A 26,978-nucleotide genomic window follows, 5' to 3' on the forward strand; every position below is an offset into this window, starting at 1 on the left:
GAGATAGGCCTGCAGGTTTTGCATCTGTTCTGGCAGAGTCTGGTGCTGCTTTGAGTTGGTGTCTCCTGGTCTATGTGGAGCTTGCTTCTGTTCATGAGGTTGGAGAGGTTGGGGGATTGTTGAAGGCCAGAAGAGAGGTTTCGGAAAGATTTCTTTCAGGATTGGGTCCCATTGAGTATGGGTTGTAGTTGTTTGATGATACCCCATATGGGTTCCAGTGTGGGGTGGAAGGTGACAACTAGGGGTCTGTGGTTGGAGGGGATTTTATTTCTGTATTGAAGCAGGTTCTCTTGGAGTATTTGGGTGGCCTCTTCTATGATGCAATCCATTTCTCTGGAGTGTCCTTATTTGGTAAACGCAGTTTTGAGTGTGTTAAGGTATATATCCTGGACCTTCTCCTCTGAGGTATCTGAATATCTGGCTGTAGATAACAGATTTCTTGGTGTGTTTGGGGTGGTTACTGGATCTCTGAAGATAGGTGTGGTGATCCATGGCTTTCTTCTATACGGTTGTCTGTGGGGTTCAATTATTGAAGCTGATCATGGTGTCCAGGAAGTTGATACTAGTGTGGGAGTGTTTCAGACAGAATTTGGTGGAAAGGTGCTGGTTGTTGAAGTTGTGGTGGAAATCTGAGGGAGTTGAATTCATCTGTTCAGAGGATGAAGATATAATTGATGTATCTCAGGTATATCATTAGTTTTGTGTTGCATTTGTCCATCAATTCTTCTTTAAGGTGGCCCATCAAGAGTTTAGCATATTGTGGAGCCATTCTAGTACCCAGGGCTGTTCGCATGGTTTAGACAAAGTGTTTGTTGAATGTAAAATTGTTATGGTGAGGATGAAATGGATGTGTTTGGGGTGGATATCTGAGGGTTGTCCATTATCTTGCAAATATTTGAGGGAACCCATAGGACTGCAGTATGGGTGAATATGGACTCTGACCCTGATCCAGCAAAGCATTTCAAGTCCTATCAGAACAGCAGCTTTGACTTGGGCAAACCATAGAACCTGAGTTGATGAATCTGTTGTCCGTCCCTATTACACCAAATATTTCATTATATAGGAAGGTTAAAAACTACACTGTGTGATAGGCAAGCTCCGGCAGCCCATGTCAAAGTAGATGTGTCTTTGTCGAGGCACTGCAGTTTATCATCATCTTTGCTTTTGTGCATTACTTTCAACCAACAGTGCTCCCATAAACCAAATATGAAAGTAAATCCATCTTTTTCTTTTAGTCTTGTACAACAAATGTATGTATGCAATTTTCCCAATTATCTTCATAATTATCACAACATGGAAAATCTCTTTAAATTTAGTGACCTTGTGTAAAATTTTACACTAGTGGCAGTTGTTTTCACACACTTCTTTTATAATTCGGTATGAAAACTGTAACTTTTTTTTACCAGTTCTGCCTTTGGATAAAGATTTAGCAAGGAATAAATGATAATAGATCTTTGTTTCAAGCTAAATTGTAAGAAAGGACATGACGTATTTTTTTAGCCATTTTTACAAGGACTGTGGTGTCAGTTTTATTGTGTTTCTTGGTTCTTGCTTAGTGAATGAGCTGTATCTGTGGAGGTCCTCTGGTTGGTGAAAATAATATTGCTAGTTTGATTACTTCCTTGAACTAAGGTCAATCATTTAACTATAGTTTGTACATCTAATAACATATCACAGTTAATATTTTGATTGGTGGTCACATTTTTGCTTGAGATTTTTTAAAGTAGTTTTCTTTCCATAGAGAACTGATCTAATGAAATATAGCTTCTATTTACAGCGGGATTTGTTTGCTTTAGTTTTGTCTTTTGAAACTATAAACAAAGAAAAAGGCATTTATCATATAGTCATACTGTAGCTGGTAGGGAGGGAAAATTTTCACTCCAGTCATTTGCTCATAAAGTCTCTCAAAAGCTCTGCAATTAACGATCAGTATCAGTACAGTCCCAGAAAAATCAAACTTATGTGCTCAATACTAGCCTCAACCTTTTAAAAAAATGGAATGTAGGTCTCCATGCAGGGGCGGCTCCAGGCACCAGCGCACCAAGCGTGTGCCTGGGGCGGCAAGCCGCGGGGGGCGGCCTGCCGGTCGCCGTGAGGGCGGCAGTCAGGCTGCCTTCGGCGGCATGCCTGCAGGAGGTCTGTCGGTCCCACGGTTTCAGTGGCAATTCGGCGGCGGGTACGCCGAAGGCCCGCGCCTTAGGTCCGCGACTGGCGGACCTCCCGCAGGCATGCCGCCGAAAGCCGCCTGACTGCCGTGCTTGGGGCGGCAAAATACATAGAGCCGCCCCTGTCTCCATGCCATGTTCAGAGAAACCTTGGGGTACAACCTGACCCTGATTTAGCAAGGTGTTTAAGCACATTCCTAATCTTAAGCATGTGAATACTCTCATTAAAATTAGGACTGTTTTTAAGTACGTCACTGAGTTAAGGTCTGTATGCATTTTGGACGGGCGGCTCCAGGCACCAGCACAGCAAGCGCGTGCCTGGGGTGGCAAGCCGTGGGGGGTGGCCTGCCAGTCACTGTGAGGGCGGTAATCAGACTGCCTTTGGTGGCATGCCTGCAGGAGGTCCGCCGGTGCCGCGGTTTTGGCAGCAATTCGGCGGCGGGGACGCCGAAGGCGCAGCACCGGCGGACCTCCCACAGGCAAGCCGCCGAATCTGCGTGACCAGCGGACCTCCCACAGGCACGCCGCCGAAAGCTGCCTGACTGCCGTGCTTGGGGCGGCAAAAAACATAGAGCTACCCCTGATTTTTGGATGAATTGAAGTCAGGAAAAATAGGGTCTTGCTTTCATGTGGAGTGCCACCTCTTGCTCAGGCCATCTATGGAATCTATTCCTGGTTGCTTGTGCATCTGACATGGTACTGACAGCGAGCAGAAGCACAGGACTTGCCTATCCCCTGATGGAGGGAGTCAGAGGAAATGCTCCGAGAAGTTCCTCTGTTTTCTTTTTTCTAGCCCATTTCAAGATTTTTTTTGGGGGGGGGGGGAAAGAGTATTCTGGGTCTACATTAAACTAAGAGATTTATGGGGGTTGAACACTATAGTGATCTGCCTCTCCCTTAACCAAAGGACATTGCAAGATCAATACACTAAAGCCTTGTCTACATTGGCAGCAATGCATAGGATATGCATAGCTCCCTACAGTGCAGAAAGGCTCTCTAGCAGCTCCCTGTGGTGTGGAAAGGCTTCAGTAGCGGGGAGCTGCCAGAACCTTTCCCTGCTGCCGCCCATCCTTCCCAGCAGTGAGGAAAGGTTCTGGCAGCAGAGAGGCAGTGGGACATTGCACTGTTAAAAGTAGCAGTGTAGATGTGGGAAGTACTGCTTGGGTGTGTAGAGAGCCATGCAGGGTATATACCCTAATGTTTTGGCATGTCTTTACTCACCTAAGAAGTGCTCACTATCTACACTGCTATTTACACCCGTGCTACAGGGGTGTGCAGTGTGTGTACACTACATGGTACCCTAAGTGTAGACGAAGCTTAGGTTAACAAATGTTAGGCTAACGTGGAAACATTGGACTGGGCAAAGATGACCCTGAACCAAAACCCCATTTCTGAACATCCTCAAACATCAGGATTGTCCTAAATATGAACCCAGACCTGAAGTTTGTAAGTGACCATTATATTTACGATGGGTTGAACTAAAACTAATTCTGACCACCTCTGGTATTTGAAATCTGGATCCTAATCCAAATGTCGTAGCCTGAGGCCATGTCAGATGGAGAGGGTGGAATTTCACAGACAGGTTATTGCTATACTAATGTATTGAATACATTTGTTGTAGGAATCAATTAGGCAAAATCCAAAATATTTTCGTCTTGTATTTAAAGTGCATAGCCTCCAGTTCTACCAATCAGAACATACCAGGTTTCAACTCCCATGTTATGAACGAAATTGAGTTTGCTCCCTTGTCCTCTGCAGGCTATTAACCAAATCATTTCTGATAATGTCTTATCTAACTTGTTCTTGAATATGTGAGGTTAATTGTGAAAAAGAATGGTTGTATATTTGTGAACATATATATTTCTCAGTGAAGATGAACCATTTTCAGTTGTATTTGAAATAGACAATGTATTCTGTATCAGTATGTTGGAAAATTGAACATCACTGCACATCTAATTCCTCTCGTTCCATATGATTTGGCCAGTAGAGCTATTTCATTTATTATAGGTCCATTAGAGAGAGCACTTCTCAACTCTGTGCTGCAACTGAATTCCTGATCATGGCTTAAAGGGGCATTGTTCATTGATTAGCATTGTGAATATTAATTACAGCCATGTGCAGTGTTATGATATCTGTGGATAATTGTATCCTTATTATAGAGTTATCAGACTCAACACCTCAACACTTGAAAAGGCTATATCATTGCTTTTCTAAAACAACTCTAGCTAAATCTTCTTTTTAATCTCCTAAATTGCAAAACACATCAGTGCTCAGAAGAAAGGCAGAAGGCAGAGTAGTGTGACTGTTGTGTAAGCAGTGGTAGAAATATCAGCAAACTAAATTAAAAGCCTCATCTCAATAAATAGTTTGCTTAGTTTAAATTCTCTTTAACTTAATGCAGTATTAATCTTGTAGAATTGCTGCTATCACTAACACTGTTTATAATACAGTAATAATAATTTAGAAAAACAACATAGAAATACCTTAATAATTACCCTCCACTCATGGTACCTTCTTGGCATTTAGCCACTGAAGAATCCAGGGGAGTTCTGTGCTTGGGTCGTTCCAGATTTTATATCAAATATATATTTTACCACAATTGAGTACAGAAGGAACTTTTATGCTTATTAAAGGCTAAATCCTCAGCAGGTATAAACTGTCATAACTCCACTGAAATCATTGAGGTTATGCCAGTTTACATCAGCTGAGGATCTGGCCTTTATTGTGAATTATAATATTATAGGTGGGGCTGGTAGCATCACCTGTTATTAAGGTTGACCTACACTTCCCATTAGAAGCCCCATTTTCAGATGCCACAAATGTTGCCAACCTAACCATTTAGGCAGATTTTTTTTAATGTTCGGTGTCTGCTTCAACCTGAATTTTTGTGGAAAATTTCAGCCAAAATGTTTCAGCCATTTCTGAGAATGAGGCTAGGGGAAAATATGTTGTTTTGCCCATGTTAAAAAAAATCTGGTGATCTTCTCTTTGATAAGCTCAAATGCTCCATGCCTTGGTGCCAACCTACTATTGCTATCGGTTGCTCCATTAGGAGAGAATATGAATTCTATGCAACCTTAATTCAGCCTCCTTGTTGTTATACATTATGACACAGCCTCTAATTGCATGCTTACATATTATGTTTTCCACAGAAACCCTTTCTCATTCAGTGCACAGGATGAACCTACCCTTGGGATGAATCAGGATTGGGTAGTAAAAGAGGCTATTGTCTTTAGGACTGCTGCCTCATTTGTTGCAGAAGTTGGAAGGTGTTCATGGAATGAGCCAGGGGATTGCAGGGAGAGAAAAGATGCTACTCTAAAAAATTGGACCCCATCCCTGCTTCTGCCACATAGTTCATATATGGATATAACTTTTTATGGATGGGAAAACTGGTAAAACCTATTTTTTTGCCATGGAATGTCCATTTTCTGTCCCCGGCTTCTGCATGAGCAGTAACATTGTGACGACAAACATAACCACTCATCACTCCTTCCCCTCCAGTTCCTTTGTATACTTAGGGAGAGTAACTTGTCCTGGTTGTCATGACAACAGCTGCCTTTGATAACTGATTTACCTCAGACATCCTGGTACATTATTACAAAGAAGGGTCTCTGGGGAGACTGTAGGGAAAGCAGCCTGACTTCGGCTGGGTGTCTGCTGTGCTCCTCTGACTTTGTACTGTGGTAACTTACACCGTTTCTTTTCTAAGGGTAATTGTTACTTTTCTTTTTTTTAAAAGGGTTACATGAAAATTCCAGCTCATTTTCAATTATATTTGTTTATTTGCTTCTTACAAAGTTGGGGCTGTGGCTTTTGTGAATATTTCCTTTTCAAAAAAGCAAGAAATTATAGCTGAGTCGCTACTCAATTTTCTGTTTCACAGTTTCAAAAAAAGTAGTTTCCAGTTTGCAGTAAAACTGAAGTTTCATTAAACATGTTTTGTTCTACTACAGTATAATTTAAATATTTTCAATACATTGGTCAACATGACATTGAGTGGTGAAATATGGAGCTTCATAAAGATAACAATGGCAATAAAATATACTTTGAAGACAACGTTGGTCCATAAACAGCACTATGACAGGGTCTACCAGGCATTTGCTGCCCCTATCAGAGACCATACTGCCTTGTTGCACCTTCCCTCCAGGAAGGTATCCTGCTAGAAGGAAAGAACAGCAAGTTCAGACTTTAAGTATTGCCTAGTGAGGCCTCCCATGATCAGCTGCAGGAAGAACCAGCAAGAACTGGCCCTCCAGCACCTAGAAAAGCCGGAAGCAGACAGAGACCAATCCAGACAAAGACCAGCAGGCCAGATAAAAATGGCTAACTGCTTCTATTGGGGCCAGTTTTGAGTGAAGCCAGGATAGGGAATGAAGACTTTCATTGAACTAATCAAGTTATCTGGCCTGGTCAGGAGCCTAACCTTGAAAATATTTGCTTTCAATCTCTGTAAAGAACTATTGCTTATATTAAGGACTTTAATGCCCAGTGGCTACTTTGAGTTCAGTGTTAATTTGTTGTTTTGTAAACCTCTAGTGAACCAGCTCCATGTAGCACCAGGCTCAGGTGAGCTCTTGCCAAGCACTTAAGGGGAAAACATTCTGCCTATTCAAACAAACAAACAAACAAACAAACAACAACAAGGAAATTCACCAGCAAAAACTTCATTTAATGTTAGTTAAGGCTGTTTTCATCAATAAACTGAGACATACAAAATTAGGAAATACAAAGTTAAGTATTAAATAGGACTTCAGTAATGGAGTGGAGAGTATGCTTATAAAATTTGTTGCTGACAGCAAGCTGGGAGGGATTGCAAGCACTTTAGAGGACAGGATTAGAATTCAAAAGGAAGAATTGTTCCAAAATCAATAAGATGAAATCAAGAAAGACATATACTTAGGAATGAAAAATCAAATGCACAAATGCATAATGGGGAATAACTGGCTAGGCAGCAGTACTGCAGAAAAGGAACTGGGAGATATAGTGGGTCACAGATTTAATATAAGTCAATAACATGAGTCAGTTGCAGAAAAGGCTAGTATTTTGGAGTTTATTAACAGGAGTGTCATAGCTAAGACACAAGAGATAATTGTCCCATTCTACTTGGCACTGGTGATATCTCAGCTAGAGTATTGTCCAGTTTTAGGTAACAAATTTTAAGAAATATGTTGACAAATGGGGGAAAGTTCAGAGGAGAGCAAAAAAAAAAGATTTAGAAAACATGATTTCTGAAGAAAGCTTAAAAAATTTGGGTATGTTTAGGTTTGAGAAAAGAAGACTGAGGGGGGTACCTGATAAGTGTTCACTGACTTCTTTATAACAGCTCTTAATATTTTTGATCAGTTGTTCTTCATGTCCACTGAAGGTAGGACAAGAAGTACTCAGGTCAATCTTTAGTAAGGGTCATTTAGGTTCATAGGAAAAACTTTCTAATAACTGTAAGGATAGTTATGTACTTGAACAAGTTACCAAGGGAGATTGTGGAATTCCTGTCACTGGAGGGTTTTAACAACAGTTTAGACAAACACCTGTCAGGGATGGTCTAGGTATACTTGGTATTGCATAGGTGTGAGGGAATGGACTAGATGATCTCTTGAGGTCTCTTCCTGCACTACATTTTTATGATTCTTTGAAAAGTCTGTGAAGTCAAGTACTTTCAACTAAGAAAATGTCAGAATGAACATTGCCCATACAATGTTAGTTTGGAGCTCTTGTACACATGCATTATGATACATACAAATGTAATTAATTACATGAGCTCATTTTATTTTTTACATAAGATCTCTGGTTCATTTAGTGCCTAGGAAGCGCCTACTCTGGGGATGAATTGGGGTTGCTAAAGGGAAGTTATTATTGTACAAGGGCCCTTATGTTTAAGGCTTTTCCTACACTCACCTTTGTGTCTTCCACATACTGTAATAGTATTAGCACCCAGTTTTGAAATACGGTGTAACGTGAGAAGTCACACTTTTAAATAAAGGATTTATCCTAGCAGTAATAGAATTTTCTTCTACTGCAGAAAGATGATCTATTAGTCTAAACATATCCATGCATGTTACGTAAATAAAGTTAATCAGAAGCTGCATTTTATAATTTGTTTAGCCTTGCAATAAGCAAGGTGAAGAGTAATTTATGTAGAGTTATCTGTGCTTAACAGACATTGACCATTGACAGTAAATTCACAAATAAAGGACTTTCTTTAGATTTAATATTTTTATGCCATCTCTTCAATGGAGGAGGATATTTAGCTGTAGCTGCCTCAGAGAACTAGGTGGTCGTAGGGGCCAGTTTACATCATTACTCACCACCTCTGACATTACGTCCTACTGGAAAAGTTCAGAAATCCCAATATTTGACATTGATTCTGTCTCCTTAGAAAAATCACCTCTCTATATAAATCTTTAAAGGATCTGTTGAGGTGCTATTTCACCCTTTAGTTGGCAAATGCATAGATATATGCTGAGCTAAATACCATCCAAAATGTTTTTATTGGTTCTTTTAAACTAGAAGTTAGGAAAGGATTAATTTTGCTGCCAGGGCTGATTGTGGCGTTGCTAAATGCAGTACAGGAATCATTATTTTCTTTGGTACCTACACAGGTATTGATATTAGCATCTAGTTACATTACTTTTATGGCATTGTAGCTACCTTTGATCATTCACTCTTTATGAAGATTATAGACTCCGATTGTGAGGCTGTCGCAATAACTGGAAATAATGAAAAATATCCAAGACAGCCCTAATATAGATTATTTATACTGGAAGAAGAAAAGAATTGTTCCTTTCAATCAGTGGAGAATATGACAGTTATTTCAAGGCATTTGTAACATCCAGTGACAACATTTAAAGTAGTAGGACTTGATCCTAATAGGCTTCCCTAAACTTTCTTCCTCTTGTTTCCGTTCTTTTGTACCAAACTGATTCAGCATTGTGCTTTTTTTCTATTGGCAGATTTTCTTTTGTAATAGAAAATGTCTATTTGTATGTATATACACTGTTGGACTATCATATATATACAGAGGTATGTGTACATTTATAATCAGGTTATATAAATATAGAGAAACAAATTTCTTTTTAAGAAAGTTTAATGAAAATGCTTCATACCATTTTTCAGAGTGAGATAGAGTTTCAACTAGGTCCACATAAAATGGAGTTGCTAATGTGCTAACGGTATATTTCAAATACTATGGTTCAGAATCTCAGCTGGTGTACATTGGTGTAGCTCCACTGACATCAATCAGAGTCTGTCCCTGTATCTTGAAATATTACACAGATTGTAGGAAGTCTGTATTCATGATGTTTTAAGTAATTGAGTAGGGAAAATACATGTGTGTCTTTCTTTTGGACTAGAGCAATACAATTTTGATTGGTAAACTATGTCAAATTGCTTTAGAGAAATAAATTTCATAAGATACTTGCACCCTTACATACTGTATGTGTTGTCTTAAATATATAATACGACATAATTGTTAGACAAAATAAACTAGGAGTAAAATTATATACAGTGAGTGTTGGCCAATACAGTAAAAATATCAACTACTAATTTCAAATAATAATAATCCAACCACTTTGCACTAGCAAAAATAGTTTGAAGGGAAAAAAATGAGAATACTGCTATACTAAAAGTGTGAAGCTGACACACACAGTACCCTCTAAAGTATCTCAAGGCTTTTTCCATGTCTTCTATGCTCCGATGATTTTTTCATTATGTCCTGTCAGATGAAAGGCGTTTCTAATTTTCACAGATTACATGAATTGAATTTGCAGTGCACATCTTTTACATTTAGCAACTCACCAGTGTAGTTCTATAGAATTATTAAAAATACTGTAGATTATAGCAACTTAAAAGCTATCAAACTGTATCGTGTCTGGCCCTTTTAAACCACTTGCAAAGATAGTACAAAATGTTTACATAGGTGTGGTGATAATGAAGTGGACATTCGTTGTGGTGCTTCTAATATCATGTGGAATGTATCCCAACATTGAAAAAGCAATAGTACAACAATTCAAAGTATAAAATATATGATATCTATGTAATCATTTTTCCACTTAATATAAGCAAAGTGTGTATTCATCATATTGAATGCACTATGACACTTTAGCAGTTGATGCTTGAAAATGTAAGCTGGTGGTTTGCACACATGCAAACCCACCTCTATTCAGCAAAACACTTAAGCACATGTTTAAGTCCCATTGACCTTAATTGGACTTAAGCACATATTTAGTTATCCAAGTGCTTAAGTGCATTGCTGGATTGGGGACACATGGAGAAATTGTTAAAAGATGTTAAATAGTAATTGTATATGTAACAATTTTGTTTTCTATAATGTTTATTTCAGGCTGACAAGAAAGAAAAGAGTAATGCCCTGAATATTGCAATAGATAATATGTGCAAGACGACAAGAAACCTTCGCAGACAGGTAAAGAGCTTGGGGACAAAAAGATGGGAAAGCAGATTTATCTAAATATTGTTTTTCCTGCTTTTGATATCATTATAATTTTTAAAAAAGAGAGGAATTCTCATTCAGAGCATTTATAATGTTGTTACAAATATGTAACCCCCCAAAGGTCTAAGATTATGAATAAGGCCCCAGAAGTGGATCTGGGTGCATATATACTGTGACAAAGTTCTGTCATTGACTCCGTGGGTCCTGCATTTCCTGACAGATTTTTGCTAGCCTCAGAGGCTCACTGTGACCCTCCACATAGCCCTTCTCTCTCTAGAGTCAAGGGTCACAGTCTACTGAGCCATTTTCATCATAAGCCAGCAAGGGAGGTGAGGAGAAACAACCCTCCCTCACACAGTCTCTGTTGTCTCCCAGTATCAGTGATTAATCAGGGAGGGGAGGGGGAGCCCGGGCCCGCCCTCTACTCCGGGCTCCAGCCCAGGGACCCTAAACTTAGCAGCTATGAAAGCTGACTTTTTGGAAATAGGGCATGTACAATTCCCTGGGCTACTTCCCCACAGCAGCCCCCACTCAATATCTTCTTCACAATTACCTCAAGGCCTCCTTCCTTGCACCTGATATGGATTCGTACTACTTCATTCCTACAACAGCACAGCTCCCTCCTATAGCTCCTGACACCCACACCGCACTGACTAACTGGGAGGCTTTTAACTAGTTCCAGCCAGTCCTTGATTGGCTTCAGGTGTCCCAATCAATCTAGCCGTCTCTCCTGCCTTCTAGAAGGATCTTAATTGGTCCCAGGTGTCTTGATTAACCTGGAGCAACTGCCATTTGGTTACCATGGTACCAGGGATTTGTTTAGCCTGGGGCTAACATACCTATTCCTCACCACTTTACTGTAGCCATCTGTCCTTGCCCCATCACATATCCCCCCCCCCCCGCTCAACACCATAGAGTTGGGCAACTTGGAACGCCAGGCAGTGTGCTCGTGACAGACCATCAGCGTTGCCATGGTGGCATCCAGCCCTGTGCCGTATGCGGAACTGGAACGGTTGGAGGGATAAGAACCACCTGGTGACCCTTGCGTTCTTTTCCTTATTCCACTGCATCCACTGGAGGGGTGCATGATCCGTCACAAGAGTAAATCGCCGGCCAAAGAGGTAATAGTGCAGTGTCTCCATGGCCCATTTGACAGCAAGGCATTCTCTCGCAACTACTGTGTATTTCTGTTCTCTTGGGAGAAGCTTTCTGCTTAGGTAGAGGATCGGGTGTTCCTCTTCTCCCACCATTTGCGACAGAACTGCCCCCAACCCCACCTCGTAAGCATCTGTTTGTAAGATAAATTCCTTGTTAAAGTCCGGGGCTATGAGTACAGGGTCATTACAGAGGGCTGTCCAAAGGTCTATGAATGCCCCCTCTGCTGCATCGGTCCACTTCACCATGTCTGGACCTTGGGCCTTCACCAGGTCTGTTAGGGGACTTGCCCTAGTGGTGAAATGGGGAATAAAACGTCGGTAGTAGCCTACCACACCTAGAAACGCGCGGACCTGCTTCTTTCAGGTCGGCTAGGGCCAGTTTTCAGTCTCCTCTAGCTTATTCATTTGGGGCTTCACTATGCCCCTCCCTACAATATATCCCAGGTACCTAGCCTCTGCTAGCCCTATGGCGCATTTAGCGGGATTAGCAGTGAGGCCAGCTCGCCTTAAGGTGCGCAGTTGTTGGTGTCACTAGGCATAGCTACCAGGTAATTCGGGGGAGTGAGTGGAAGGCCATAAGTGCCGATGAAACTCCCCTGCTCTGGGTCTAGGTGAGCCACAGTAACTCCATCTTGTGAACTTTGACCTACCTCCATGCTAACTGCTTACATGCTGTAGCAGAAATGTAATGGTCAGCTTTTTCTAGCAGACAGCTGCAGTTTCGTTCACACTAGCAAAACTTTTAGTGATAATGCGGGGGAAAAGGAGGAGGGAAAGACTGCGTGCACATGAATCTACAAGGTCGAAGATAAGCATATGGACGGGAATCTTTCTAACTGTAACTGCTCAAGGAGGGAGGGGTAGGAGGGGTAAGAGGGAGTAACAGAACAAAGGCTTACACAGAAACAGCTTGGAATATAAAAGGGGAAACTTGCTTGTATGTGCTGCGCTTGATTTGAGACATGCTGGTCTCCTAGTGCCTATTCAGAGCTCTTGAATAAACTTGGATTGCTTCTCCACCTCGGTGTGTTCATTGGTGCAAAGCACACCGGGCAACGAACCCCGCTGTTGCCCCCTCGGGCCCTTTGGGCCGGCAACAGTTTTGGTGTCCCTCCCTCCTGGCGGCCGACGGATTACGACGCCGACCGACGCCCAGAGCTCACCGGTGACTTCATTGGGGGCCTCGGCGGAGACGTGGTTTGATCGACCCCGGAGGGCACAACGGTGCAACGCACACGGACAGTGGAGAAGCAGCTGTGGGCGACGGTGCAGAACCGGGCCCTTGGATAAGGTAGGAACAGTCCAGTGGGGACTTTACCTGTTTTGACCTGGGGACGCCCAGTGTCTCCCTAGAGTATGGGGCAGGGACAGAGTACTCTAGGCAGGGCAAGGTGTACGCCCTTAGAATGCATTCTGGTGAACTGGAAAGTGTTTGGATCGGATCCGTTGATTAGAAGTAAATTAAAAAGATTCTGTACAGTAGACTGGCCTCAGTATCAGCTAGAAGGCCAGGAAAGATGGCCACCGGAAGGATCACTTAATTACAACACAATCCTTCAGTTACTTTTGTTTTGTCAGCGAACTGGTAAATGGAATGAACATCTCTATGCATATGCGTTTATGGTATTAAGAAATAGGACTGATATTTTGCACAAGTGCCATTTGACTCCGACAGACTCGGTAGTACCTGCTGCTAAACCCCAGAACCCTCCCACAGTTGTAATGCCAGACTCGGTGTCCCCTTCGGCTCCTCCATCCCCACAGGCTCCAGAGAGTACCCCCTTGGTGGGATTGTATCCGTTGATTACTGAGAATGTGGTAGCCCGTCCAGGAACACAGGATCGTGCAGCCCAGATTGTGCCTGTGTACTCTCATGTTCCTTTTAACCCAGTGCACCTAGCTGCCTTTAAGGCACAGGCAGGTGAATTTGCTACGAATCCAAGCAAGTTTATTTCAGTCTTTGAAGGGTGTCTAGCAAGCCATAAGCCTGACTGGGATGATTGCAATATACTGATGAGAACCTTGTTGTCTGAGGTGGAGCAGAATCAGGTTATGGCTAAGGCTAAGAAGAAAGCACAGAGAAGGCATTTAAGGTTTAAAAAGGAAAGCTATTGGACACCAGAGGTTGTACCGAGTGGAATCCTCAAAAGTGAGTGTGCTCGTCCTGGTTTGTTGCTTCAAAGCTCTGTATAGAAGTTATGTTACTGAAAGGGTGTATAATGGCAATGTGTATGTGTTCATTGTTGGGAAAAGGTGTATGAGTGAAGAGTGGAAGGTTCCTTTGTAAGTTAGAAGAAGCTGAGAAAGGGAGAAGGAAAAAGAACAGAACGAGTTAACTGGAAAATATAGCTAGCAAGCTCAGTCATGCTGGCCCTATCCAAGGACATTGTTCACAGCTAAGACTTGGCTGACAACCAAGAGAAAGGGGGGCCTGAATGTGCCCAAGCAACTGTGAGAACTGCAAAATACTGCCAGGCATAATGAGGACAAACGAAGGGTTAAAAAGCAGCTTTGCTGGACAGTATTGGCCCAGGGATTTAAAAATTCCCCCACTCCCCCCACTCTGTTCGGCCAGGCTCTGGCCAGAGACTTGGAAGAGTGGAATAATTCAGACAGAGTCCTGCTCCTGCAATATGTAGATGACTTGTTAATTGCTGCTGTGGGTCTAATCCCTTGTCTCAAAGCCACTGTGAGTTTCCTGAACTTTGTTGGACTCCGAGGATACCGGGTAGCTCGAAGCAAAGCTCAAATTGCACCCTCTGAAGTACAGTATCTGGGATTTCACATAAGGCAGGAAGAAAGGGGGCTATCAAATGAAAGAAAGGAGGCTATCTGCCAAGTTCCTATCCCTAGCAACCGTAAACGGCTCAGGGCATTTCTGGGCATGGCAGGCTTTTGCAGAATATGGATCCCAGAGTTTGGACTGTGGGCTAAACCTCTGTATGAATGTGTTAAGGGAGCAGATCATGACCCCTTTCACTGGTCCCCAGAAGCGGACAGGGCATTTAAGATCTTGAAAAGGAAGTTGATGGAAGCCCCAGCCCTGGCTCTGCCGGATCTCTCTAAGCCATTCCAACTGTATGTGCATGAAAGGAGAGGGGTAGCCCTGGGAGTGCTTACTCGGCTATTAGGTGCCTGGAAACGTCCCGTAGCCTACTTTTCTAAACAACTGGATCAAGTTGCAAAGGGGTGGCCAGCATGCTTGAGGGCGGTCGCAGCCACTGCCCTAGTGCTTGGGGAAGCTGAAAAACTGACACTGGGAGGAACTGTGCAAGTGTATATTCCCCATATGGTCCAAGCCCTGCTGGATACTAAGGGTGGTCTTTGGCTCACACAGGCTCCGGTTGCTCGGTACCAGGCAAAACTGTTAGAGAACCCTGAAGTTACCCTGCAAACCTGTCCCTCCCTTAATCCAGCTACCCTGCTACCAGAAACAGAAAATCAGGAACATGATTGTCTGGAAATCATAGATGTCCAATACTCTAGCCGCCCAGATTTAAAAGATCAACCACTCCCAAATGCTGACTTGGAATGGTATACCGATGGCAGTAGTGCTGTTGTGAATGGGCAAAGGAGGGCGGGTTATGCTGTTGTGTCTCTTCATGATACTGTGGAAGCTGAGAGTTTACCTGCTGGGACATCTGCCCAGCTTGCTGAACTACTGGCCCTAACTCTTGCACTCGAGCGGGCAAAAGACAAACGGGTTAATATCTTTACTGACTCAAAGTATGCTTTTAGGGTATTGCATGCTCACGCTGGTCTGTGGAAGCAAAGAGGGATGCTAACAGCCCAGGGTTCTCCGGTCAAGCATGGGTCTCAAATTCTCCGGCAACAGTTTTGGTCCCAGGTGTCTTGATTAACCTGGAGCAACTACCATTTGGTTACCATGGTACCAGGGATTTGTTTAGCCTGGGGCTAACATACCTGTTCCTCACTACTTTACTGTAGCCATCTGGCCTTGCCCCATCACAATACATATAAAGTATATGCATATAAATGTATCATTTTTTTCAGAAATTTGCTTATTATGTCATTTGGAAATTTGCAGTAATTTTATGAAATTTTGTACAGGATTGATGAAATTTCACATATATTATTCTTGTCTATCCAAAAAACAAATCTTGAAAAGCCATTTTTGCTTGAAAATTAATATTTATGAGTTGTGTAAGAACTGCTTGACGAGGAGATTAATGGTGCTGTCTACCTCGTGACCACATTGGGTGGAGGAATAAGGCTTGAGCTGAAAGGCATGAAATCCTGAGTTTTATTCCTACCTGTGCCAATATGTGGCTTTAATAATTCTTTTCAATTATAGCACATGACAAACATTAATTATGCCTCACAATGCTTCTGTGAAGTGGATAAAAATAATTACTCTCTGGTTTGTTTCTGGAGTTTTCATAAGGTGTTTCAGGCTCTACAAGAGCAAATGAAATATGGAATTAGGACTTTTCCAGTAGCTGGTTTTTGGTCCATATGGCTCAACTGGCAAGATCAGGGCCATAGTGTGCTCTGTCCCACGAGTAATGAAATATTCTAGTGTTCTACAGATTCCATCACTTTGGTGCTTCAACTTCACACAAAATTTTATGGAGGTAACACAATAAAGTTATGTTTGAAACTAGCTTTAATGAGTGATAGGTGATGTAGAACAGTGGTTCTCAAACTTGGGCCGCCGCTTGTTCAGGAAAAGCCCCTGGTGGGCTGGGCAGATTTGTTTACCTGCCGCGTCCGCAGATTCGGCCGATCGCAGCTCCCACTGGCCACGGTTCACCACTCCAGGCCAATGGGAGCTGCAGGAAGGGTGGCCAGCACGTCCCTCGGCCCGCACCGCTTCCTGCAGCCCCCATTGGCCTGGAGCGGCGAACCGCGGCCACTGGGAGCCGCGATCGGCCGAACCTGAGGACGCGGCAGGTAAACAAACCGGCCTGGCCCGCCATGGGCTTTCCTTGAACAAGTAGCGGCCTTAGTTTGAGAACCACTGATGTAGAACACAGCGCACATGTCCTTCATAGACACATTGGTCCAGTCACCAGCTAGCTGGTAGGACATCATGAGCCATCCCACAAACCCAACTTCAGTGAAAAACAAGATAGGGAAGGCCGGATTCAAAAGTGGGTGTATCTCATTTTGGAATTGTATATTCTAAGAATTTCTAAACATGTTAAAATATTTTAAAATATTTCCTGTGGCTTTTATTTATTATGTGTATATGTGTATGGTGCCATAGATATTCATGGCACTTTTATCATTTAGTTACTTGTGTGCAGTGTACCCTAGATGAGTGCTTCCCTCATTAGCAGAGCTGTATACGTTTTAAGTAAGCGATTGATCATAGAATCATAGAATCATAGAATATCAGGGTTGGAAGGGACCTCAGGAGGTCATCTAGTCCAACCCCCTGCTCAAAGCAGGACCAATTCCCAACTAAATCATCCCAGCCACGGCTTTGTCAAGCCGGGCCTTAAAAACCTCCAAGGAAGGAGACTCCACCACCTCCCTAGGTAACGCATTCCAGTGCTTCACCACCCTCCTAGTGAAATAGTGTTTCCTAATATCCAACCTAGACCTCCCCCACTGCAACTTGAGACCATTGCTCCTTGTTCTGTCATCTGCCACCACTGAGAACAGCTGAGCTCCATCCTCTCTGGAACCCCCCCTCAGGTAGTTGAAAGCAGCTATCAAATCCCACCTCATTCTTCTCTTCTGGAGACTAAACAATCCCAGTTCCCTCAGCCTCTCCTCATAAGTCATGTGCTCCAGACACCTAATCATTTTTGACAGGTTTCAGAGTAGCAGCCGTGTTAGTCTGTATCCGCAAAAATAACAGGAGTACTTGTGGCACCTTAGAGACTAACAAATTTATTAGAGCATAAGCTTTCGTGGGCTACAACCCACTTCTTCGGATGCATATAGAGTGAACCATATATTTTTGTTGCCCTCCACTGGACTCTTTCCAATTTTTCCACATCCTTCTTGTAGTGTGGGGCCCAAAACTGGACACAGTACTCCAGATGAGGCCTCACCAATGTCGGATAAAGGGGAACGATCACGTTCCTCGATCTGCTGGCAATGCCCCTACTTATACAGCCCAAAATGCCGTTAGCTTTCTTGGCAACAAGAGCACACTGTTGACTCATATCCAGCTTCTCGTCCACTGTGACCCCTAGGTCCTTTTCTGCAGAACTGCTACCTAGCCATTTGGTCCCTAGTCTGCAGCAGTGCATGGGATTCTTCCGTCCTAAGTTCAGGACTCTGCACTTGTCCTTGTTGAACCTCATCAGGTTTTTTTTGGCCCAATCCTCTAATTTGTCTAGGTCCCTCTGTATCCGATCCCTACCCTCTAGTGTATCTACCACGCCTCCCAGTTTAGTGTCATCTGCAAACTTGCTGAGAGTGCAGTCCACACCATCCTCCAGATCATTAATAATGATATTAAACAAAACCGGCCCCAGGACCGACCCTTGGGGCACTCCGCTTGAAACCGGCTGCCAACTAGACATGGAGCCATTGATCACTACCCATTGAGCCCGACGATCTAGCCAGCTTTCTATCCACCTTACAGTCCATTCATCCAGCCCATACTTCTTTAACTTGGCGGCAAGAATACTGTGGGAGACCGTATCAAAAGCTTTGCTAAAGTCAAGGAATAACACATCCACTGCTTTCCCCTCATCCACAGACCCAGTTATCTCATCATAGAAGGCAATTAGGTTAGTCAGGCACGACTTCCCCTTGGTGAATCCATGCTGACTGTTCCTGATCACTTTCCTCTCCTCTAAGTGTTTCATAATTGATTCCTTGAGGACCTGCTCCATGATTTTTCCAGGGACTGAGGTGAGGCTGACTGGCCTGTAGTTCCCTGGATCCTCCTCCTTCCCTTTTTTAAAGATGGGCATTACATTAGCCTTTTTCCAGTCATCTGGGACCTCCCCCGATCGCCATGAGTTTTCAAAAATAATGGCTAATGGCTCTGCAATCTCATCCGCCAACTCCTTTAGCACCCTCGGATGCAGCGCATCCGGCCCCATGGACTTGTGCACGTCCAGTTTTTCTAAATAGTCCCGAACCACTTCTTTCTCCACAGAGGGCTGGTCACCTTCTCCCCATACTGTGCTGCCCAGTGCAGCAGTCTGGGAGCTGACCTTGTTCGTGAAGACAGAAGCAAAAAAAAAGCCTCTTGATGGCACACTGATTCCAATGTCTCCTGCTACGTATCTTGAAATATTGCCAGTGTTAATACTCCCATCCCAGCTCTTTCCCATTGTACTTGTGGATGATCTGTTGTGCTTTGCACAGATGTTTTGCCTATGGTTATTGTTTTAGTTATTTTCTGGAAGGGATCTTAGGGCAGATGTTCCCATGTGTGTCCCCGTCTCCTATCTACTGATAGCTTTTCTGCACACACTGCAGATTTCATTGCCAATGTCCTTTTGAAACAGGGAAAAGAGATTCCCTCATTAATAATTACTCTGTTTATTTCAGTCTTTTGCCAATGTTGCAAGTGAGAAAGCAGTTTTCCACACTCATCACAACATTGGTTCTAATAGCATCACACACACATGCTGAGATTCCTTCTTTACCTTCTGAGGACAGTATAAACTATACTTTTACATATGTTCATTTTTGCCTCCTCTGATGCTTCAGTAACCAAATCCAAATCCTTCGTAAGGGGAAAACCTTACACCTTAAACAACAGCAACAAAAAAGTTTGCCAAAAGTCACCCTTTCTCTGCCTCCTGCTTATGGTGTCTGCAACATCTTTCCTTTTCATTGTGTAATATGATACGTTTACTGTCCCAGTAACAATCACCACAATGATTGTGCCTGCTCTTCTTTGTCTGCTTGCCTTTCTGCCAATATTATAATGTAGTTCATGGTGTTCTGCCTCATAGACGGTAAGAGTTAGAAACAGATCCCTTAAGTATAGAAAAAATTGCTTGCTATGATCATATTGAAGAGAAATTGATATTGCTTTAGACACCACAAAATAATTTTTCTGGACTTTGCCTTTCAGTCTTTTCCCCTTCCTTTCTCTTCACCTTTTTATCCCTTTCCTTGTTTTTGCATGATTTTGTTTCCTTTCTTTGTGTGGTGCTATAAGAATTATGTTTCTAAAACCCAAGCGCCATATATAACTCAGCAAAAGTAAAACACAGCAACAATATTTCATAGTTTTTATACACCACAACAAAAGGCATGGCTGTGGCTCTGTTCTCTTAAAGTAACTGTTTCATTTTGCTGAATTTCAGGACAGAGAGTTCCTCAGAACCACAGTATAGCAAGAACTAAAAACTCCATATATGAAAGATTAATTAAGCCAATCAATCAATAAACAGCTAAAGAGAAGAGTTATGCAACGAGATAAAATAAAGTATTGATTAGAAAGCTGGCTTTAACTTTCTGGATGCTATAGATATGTTATGCATCAACGGGGTTATTATAGTACCTGTTCCTAAAATGGAACTTTGATGAAACTCTGTATGGATGCAGAGATCTGTGTTATGCGGGACTGGGACCTTAGTATGCAATGTGGCATTTGTGGTGTTCTTGTACAGCATCACATGATAGCATGAACTGTGCACGTATTAAAATATTATCTGACAAGCTCTAAAGGGCTTGCTCCTGCAATGCTGAAGTCAGTGGGAGATTTGCCTGTGAATTGAATAGGTGCAGAATCAGGCTGTCCTGTGAATGCATTAGTTCAATGCAAGTGAAATGCAGTAAAATTAGTGAAATTTAAGTAATACACACATTTTTAGATGGCATGCTTGATTTGGCCGTTACCTGATCCAAAACAAATCTGTCAGAGAAAATGAAACAGCATCCATGGATACAGAGCTGCCGTGGCTTTTTTATGTTAGTATTGTAATGAAATTTGGTAAGTTCAGGACCTCTCCCTTCATAAAGAACATAATAAAGTAGATTGGCGTGTATTTAATTGGAATAGCAATGTCTTAGACCCTAATCCTACAAAGGCATACAGACATGCTTAATTTTAAAGAGATGAGTAGATCCACTGACTTCAATTGCACTAGCCACATGAATGAAGTCAAGCATGTGCTTTTGCAGGATAGGGGTCTACATGTATTTTGCTCTTGTTGTTGAAACTCTTACTCTCCCTTTCTGAGTTGTTGAACTGGAGAATAAACAAATGTAGGTAGGTGTTGAATGTGCAAATGGAGACTCCAATACATCATTGGGATCTGATAAGCTGGGCCCCTATGGGCATGTTGACACTGCACATCAAGGCTACCTCTACACTACTCACTGATTGTGGCGGCGTGTAGTGTATGTGTAGCTACACATCAAAATGAAAAGCAGGCTGCATCCACGCTGTGGTATGTAGTTATATGTGTCAGTGAAAGGCTTTGATGGGGGGAAGCAGTAGGGAAAGTTTTCAGAAGCTCCCTGCTACCAGATTCTTTCTGGGGAAAGCCACCAGAAGCCTTTCCTGTTTCCAGACTCTCTTTAAGTAGCGGAAGAAGGCTCTGGCAATGGGGAGACAGTGTAGGGTCACCAGATGTCCTGATTTTATAGGGACAGTCCTGATATTCGGGACTTTGTCTTATATAGGGGCTTATTACCTCCCACCCCCACCCCGATTTTTCACACTTGCTATCTGGTCATCCTAAGGCAGTAGGACACTGCATGGCTAAAAAGAGCAGTGGAGATGGGGAGGCACAGCTTAGGCAAGAAGAGAGTCATGTAGGTGAGTACTCAGGTACATACCCACATCCTTCAGGCATGTTTTTACTTGCCTAAGCTGTGTCTCGCCAGCTACACTGCTGTTTATAGGCATGCTGGGGTCAACCCGAGTATGTACACTACATGCCACCAAAATAAGTATGCAATGTAGACATATTCTACACCAGGGGACTGTGGAACTTGGGCTTGTGGACTCAGTGTTTCCAAGCACATGCTTGAGCAGTCCCACTGCATTGTAAACCTGTGTGTACAATTCCTGGACCCAGGATTCACAGCCATGCTAATGGGTCCATGCTGCACTAGGCAGACCTTCTGACTGGGGTCTGTGGCTTGATCTGCATCCATGCTGCAGAATGACAGGGCTTAGACCCAAGTTACAGCAGGGCTTGAGGTCTGATCCTCCCCCCGTAGCAGGGACCTAGGACCTGAGTCATGAGTGCTTCCTGAACCAGATCAGACTGATTTGTGTGTGGAAGGAAGAGGGGCGTGGGCTAAAACCTGAATCAGAGCCAGGGCTTAGTGTGCAGTGTAGACATTATGTCTGTGCAGCATCCCATTGATTTGGGATCGTATAATGTATATTATGTGATAAGCTAGTTTCAGATAGATTGCAAAAAGTTCCAAAAATGGCTTGAACAACGTTTTTCAGGAATGTCACAGTCTGACTCAATGCCTATTGAAGTCAATGGGATGCTTTTCTTTGACTTTAGATATCTGATCAGGACTTTAGATAGACAAGTATTTTCCAAAGTGGAATCTATATCCAAAGCTTGCCTTGCAAGCACAAATTTCCTCTGTTGCTAGCTCTGTGGGTATGCTACCCCGTATAAAGGGAGATTAACGTCAGAAAGGCTTTGTTTTTTCATATCTGCCTAACCGTAGGAGTGCTTACCCACACTGAGCTTTTTCTTAGAGGGACATTGGAACTAAAATGCTATATTAAAATATTTTCCTTTGGGAGCAAACCAATTAGTGCCTTTTCACTTCAATATTAGTTTTAAGATGCTTTTTCTTTTCTGTTGCAATCAATGTCTTCTATATTACTATCAACATTTTTTATATGTACTGATAAACGGACTAGAACAAATAAGTACATATTTTGCACTGGGAAACTTAATACAATTGATAAGGTTAATTATATTCCATGTAATGCTTTGATTTGTGTACTTCCTAGAGTGTATTATATGATTACAATGAACTCATTTAGATTTAGAACATAGAAAATATCCTCTGAGTAATTACCCAAACATCAGTTATAAGATTATATGAAATCTAATTTAAGAGAACTAATTTGTACTGGAATGTTACACTTGTTTAATAATTTAAGATGGAAGTTCAAGAACAGTTAATGCAAATGGAGAAAATTGGACATCAGACTTGTTTATTATTCTCCTTGCTGTATTAATCTATTATCAGATGTTCTTATCAATGATCTCATTGGTATAATTACCATGCCAAATACAATTTAGCTAATCAAAATATATTGTTGGGCCTGCAACAAGGTAGAAAACATTTGGGTAATTTTACAGTTATGACAATACATGATGAAGAAGATATTGGGTATAAATGAGAATAAACATCATTATACTTGTATGCTCTTCCAGAAATAAAATATCCTCCTTTCATAGAGCCTGATCTTTAAGAGAAAATACAAAGGAGACAAGGATAGATTTATTTTAGTGATAAATTATTTATTTTATTGGACCCAATTTAACAGTCCATCCCTATTCAGCAAAACATTTTAGTACATGTTTAGCTTCCATTGACTTCAATGGGACTCATGCACCTGCGTAAATGCTTGCTGAAGTGGGAGCATAAGTGTGTGTGTGTGTGTGTGTGTGTGTGTGAAAATAATATATTTTATAATAAAATTATCCCTAAAAATTAAATACAGATATCTTTGAAGTGGATAAATTGTAGCTTCAGTAATTTCCATTTATATATTGCCCTTTTTATAGGATACAAAGAAATTCATAGAAGTACTGATAATTTATAGTTCAGATTGCAATTACTATATATTGATCTTATTCAATTATGATACAGTAGTTTTTATATTTACTGTAGTAGTCTGTAATACAGAATATAATGCAATTTGCTGATAGGAAGATGATGCTTTATTTTTCAGCTTCGGAAAGCTATTATAGATCATGTCTCAGATTCCTTCTTGGATACCACTATTCCACTTCTAGTTCTCATTGAGGCTGCTAAAAATGGAAGAGAAAAGGAAATAAAGGAATATGCTGCTATATTTCGAGAACACACCAGCAGGCTTGTGGAGGTAGGTTTCATGGATCTGCAGCTGGATTGAATATATGTGATAAGTGACTTCGTACTGCACTACATTTTTCTACCTGATTTGATAACATAGTTACGCACAGTAACTCAGCAAAATGCATCAGCAGCTAAATTCAGTAACAACATATGCTTTCTTTGTTTACTTCCTGCATAGCTTTAAGATCTGGATTTATGTGATCTTGGTCTCATATGAGATTTTATGACAATGGAAACTAGCGAGTTATTTTCTTCCCTCTTTAAATCAATGGGAGGTTTCCCAAAGAGGAGTTTAGTAGGAGTAGGATCAGATGCTAATAAGATAAGAAACAATAACTTGAAATATTTTGGAACTCTACTACCTGGACTGTTGGAAGCCACAAGTCAGTGTTAGTTATTTATGAACTGTTTCATCCTTAATGTCTCTAACATGCAGCATAATGTGAAATGTATAATCAAACTTCCTGATCAAGGACTTGTTACTTGACCTGAAGTTTAAAGCCATGTTCCTGGAAAACTGATCCATGGTGGGTAGATGCCTGTGGTTGTGTGGACCCTGGAACAGATATAAGAATCTGTATGTGTGTACCAGTTTGCAGGATTTGGTCCTAAAAATATACTCAAATATATGCAAAAATAAGTTTAATTTTATTCAGAGTGGAATAATTTTATATATAAAATGTAAGAACATTATTTTCTATTACTTGGTAAATGTGCTGAATAGAATTGATTGGGACTTTGAGACCCAATCCTGTAAACACTATGTACATGAGTAACTATACTCAAAGGGACTATTCACATAGATAAAGTTACTTGTGCTTGTGCAGCACTGGGGCTTTAAACACTAAAACACTGGAAATGCCCCAAATAGGGTTCTCAAAGCAATGTAATCTCAGATGCATGCAACAGGTGAGCTGCTGCTTTTTCCTTTTGTATCCAATGTCAATGATGTAAAACTTGGTTAAAAATCAATGATTTTTCTGTGTGGCTAAAAATTATTCAGTAAAACTATTTGTCTCAGAACCAAATCATTAGTCGTGGCTGATCTGCAGATGATTAAAGAGATGGCTAAAGTGGAATTGGGATATTTTATTTGTCTCTCTCTTCATGTACTCCTGTAATTAGGAAGTAAAGCTAGATGTGTCATTCTCTAGTTCACTAGAATGTCTTATTTACAGATATTACAAAATAAAATTAAAAGCTAGAGATTGTAGCCCAGTGGGCTAGTTTGCCTTTGTTATATTCCCTGCTACTGTAGCCCAGTGGGCTAGCTTGCCTTTATTATATTTATTGCTTTGCATTCTATTCAGCAGGAATGCAAGAAACCTACAGGCCTTCATCCAGTAAGACATTAGCTTCAGCAAGTTAGCATAAGGCTTGAGGTTTATGCACTTTAAACAGATAAACTTTGCACAGATAAACGGCCCAATGGAAAACCCCAAGTATTTGGGGAGCTGAAAATAGAGTTTAAGGGGGAAGTTCTGACCACAGGTACATGAGTCAACCACAGAAGTGTCCTGGCAACGAACTGATGTACATAACAGGTACATGAGATGCATCTAAGGCTAGCCTGCTTGCTTGCCTATATATCTTTTCTTATAAGTTTCTTATTTTCTTATGGGCTTGATTATTTGTTTTATTATAATAGGTTTATATTAGAGTATATTTTGGCTGTAACACAAGAGACCTGGAAGCCACATCCTGTATGTTGAGCTAAGACAAGGTTAGCATACATATTTTTGGGACCTTTCAGCTAGCTAGATGATGATGAGCTAAAGCATAAGGTCCTTATATGGCTGTGACCTTTAACATAGAGGATGCATTAAAGCAGGTTGGCATAGGGGCTTTCCTAAGTTCATACCCTTTTAAACTTAACAGGTACACCACAACTTGGAACTTGGAAAGAACTGAAATAACCAGTCAGGACAGAAATAACAAATGTGATACCTAATCACAAAAGGGTGATGGAAAAGAATTGACATATAATAAGTTAAGATCATTGATATACTAACCTATAGGAAAAAGCCACTCCAACATTAGTAAGGTGAAGAAATACAAATAAGGAAAAGGGGGAAAATCCCCTACTGAATATGCATCGAGCATAGCAGTGTCAACGTAACGTATTAGAAAAGTGGCATCCCAGCCTAGGGGCAGTAGGAGAAAGAGATATAGTCCTTGGGAGGTGCCAGAATGATGGCCACTGGTGATGATGGTGATGAGGAAGACAATGGCTAACACTTCAGGTTGTTCTACAGGAGATGGCATGAATATATGAATGTGCAAATGTACATTCTGTAGTATCTCTATCTACCTTACTGAGTTGGGGTGTTTGTGACTGTGCTAAATGTATTAATAAACTATATTTGTAAATATAAAAGAGTTCCTATAGAGCGAATGTTGCAACTGTGCACATCGGGGTTCCCAACTATATAATAATTAGAATAATACTGGGCCTGATCTTGGGGCAAGAACCTGTCAACCCTCAAAGTAATAACTGAGGATTCTTAAGTAATCAATATAATGAATACATAATCTAAAGATCAGGCAACAAGATTAATCTAAATTTTCAAAAGTAACTAGTGGTGTTAGGTTCTTTAATTTTTGGATACTCAGCTAGAGAGCTTGGAGTGGCCTGGTTTTCAGAAAATGCAGAGCACTCAGCCTCTGAAAATCAGGCCCCTTTAAGGTGTCTGGAGTTGGACATGCAAGGGTTAAGACAACCAAAATCACTAGTAAGTTTTGAAAATATAGGCCTACAAATCAAATAATGCTTTCCTTTTGGCAGTTTTGTATTTTCTTTCTCCAGGTAAGGAGGAGAGGGTCTCGAGGTAGGCAGGGGTGTGGCCACTGGATCTATGACTATACAAATCAAGTGACTACAAAAATCCTTTGGAAATGGAGTGCCAGTACAGCAGCTGCCACTACGGCCAATGGACTGTAGTAGTGACCATGAAGCAGCGGTGCTTGTGCTCTGCAGCTTGTGTAAAGAGCATTCTGTTCACCCAGCTTTTGCAGGGATGGCTTGTGCATAAAGCCCATTTATTTGGTTCCCAATGAGTTGTTTTTATTTGCATCAGTTTTCAAATTCTTGTTTAAAATCATGCGTTCTCACACACATAAAAATGCACCTGCCTGCAAAATCCAGCAAGGATGACATTTATAGGAACACTCTTGAGGCTTGCAAAGCTAAAGCATAAATAGTGCTTTTTCTTATAACTTTGAAAAGTC

The 26,978-nt window shown here is 41.6% G+C and overlaps 1 protein-coding gene across 1 annotated transcript in view; it reads left to right on the forward strand.

Moving 5' to 3' along the window:
• Nucleotides 1-26,978, forward strand: part of CTNNA3 (catenin alpha 3) — a 1,024,091-nt gene that overhangs the window by 515,067 nt on the left and 482,046 nt on the right. The window contains exons 7-8 of the mRNA XM_065408662.1: nt 10,507-10,587; nt 23,605-23,757. Of these exons, the coding sequence (XP_065264734.1) occupies nt 10,507-10,587; nt 23,605-23,757 (234 nt within the window). The remainder of the gene's footprint in view (nt 1-10,506; nt 10,588-23,604; nt 23,758-26,978) is intronic.

The sequence above is a fragment of the Emys orbicularis genome, chromosome 7, assembly GCF_028017835.1.
Source record: "Emys orbicularis isolate rEmyOrb1 chromosome 7, rEmyOrb1.hap1, whole genome shotgun sequence".
In the NCBI taxonomy this organism is placed as follows: Eukaryota; Metazoa; Chordata; order Testudines; family Emydidae; genus Emys; species Emys orbicularis.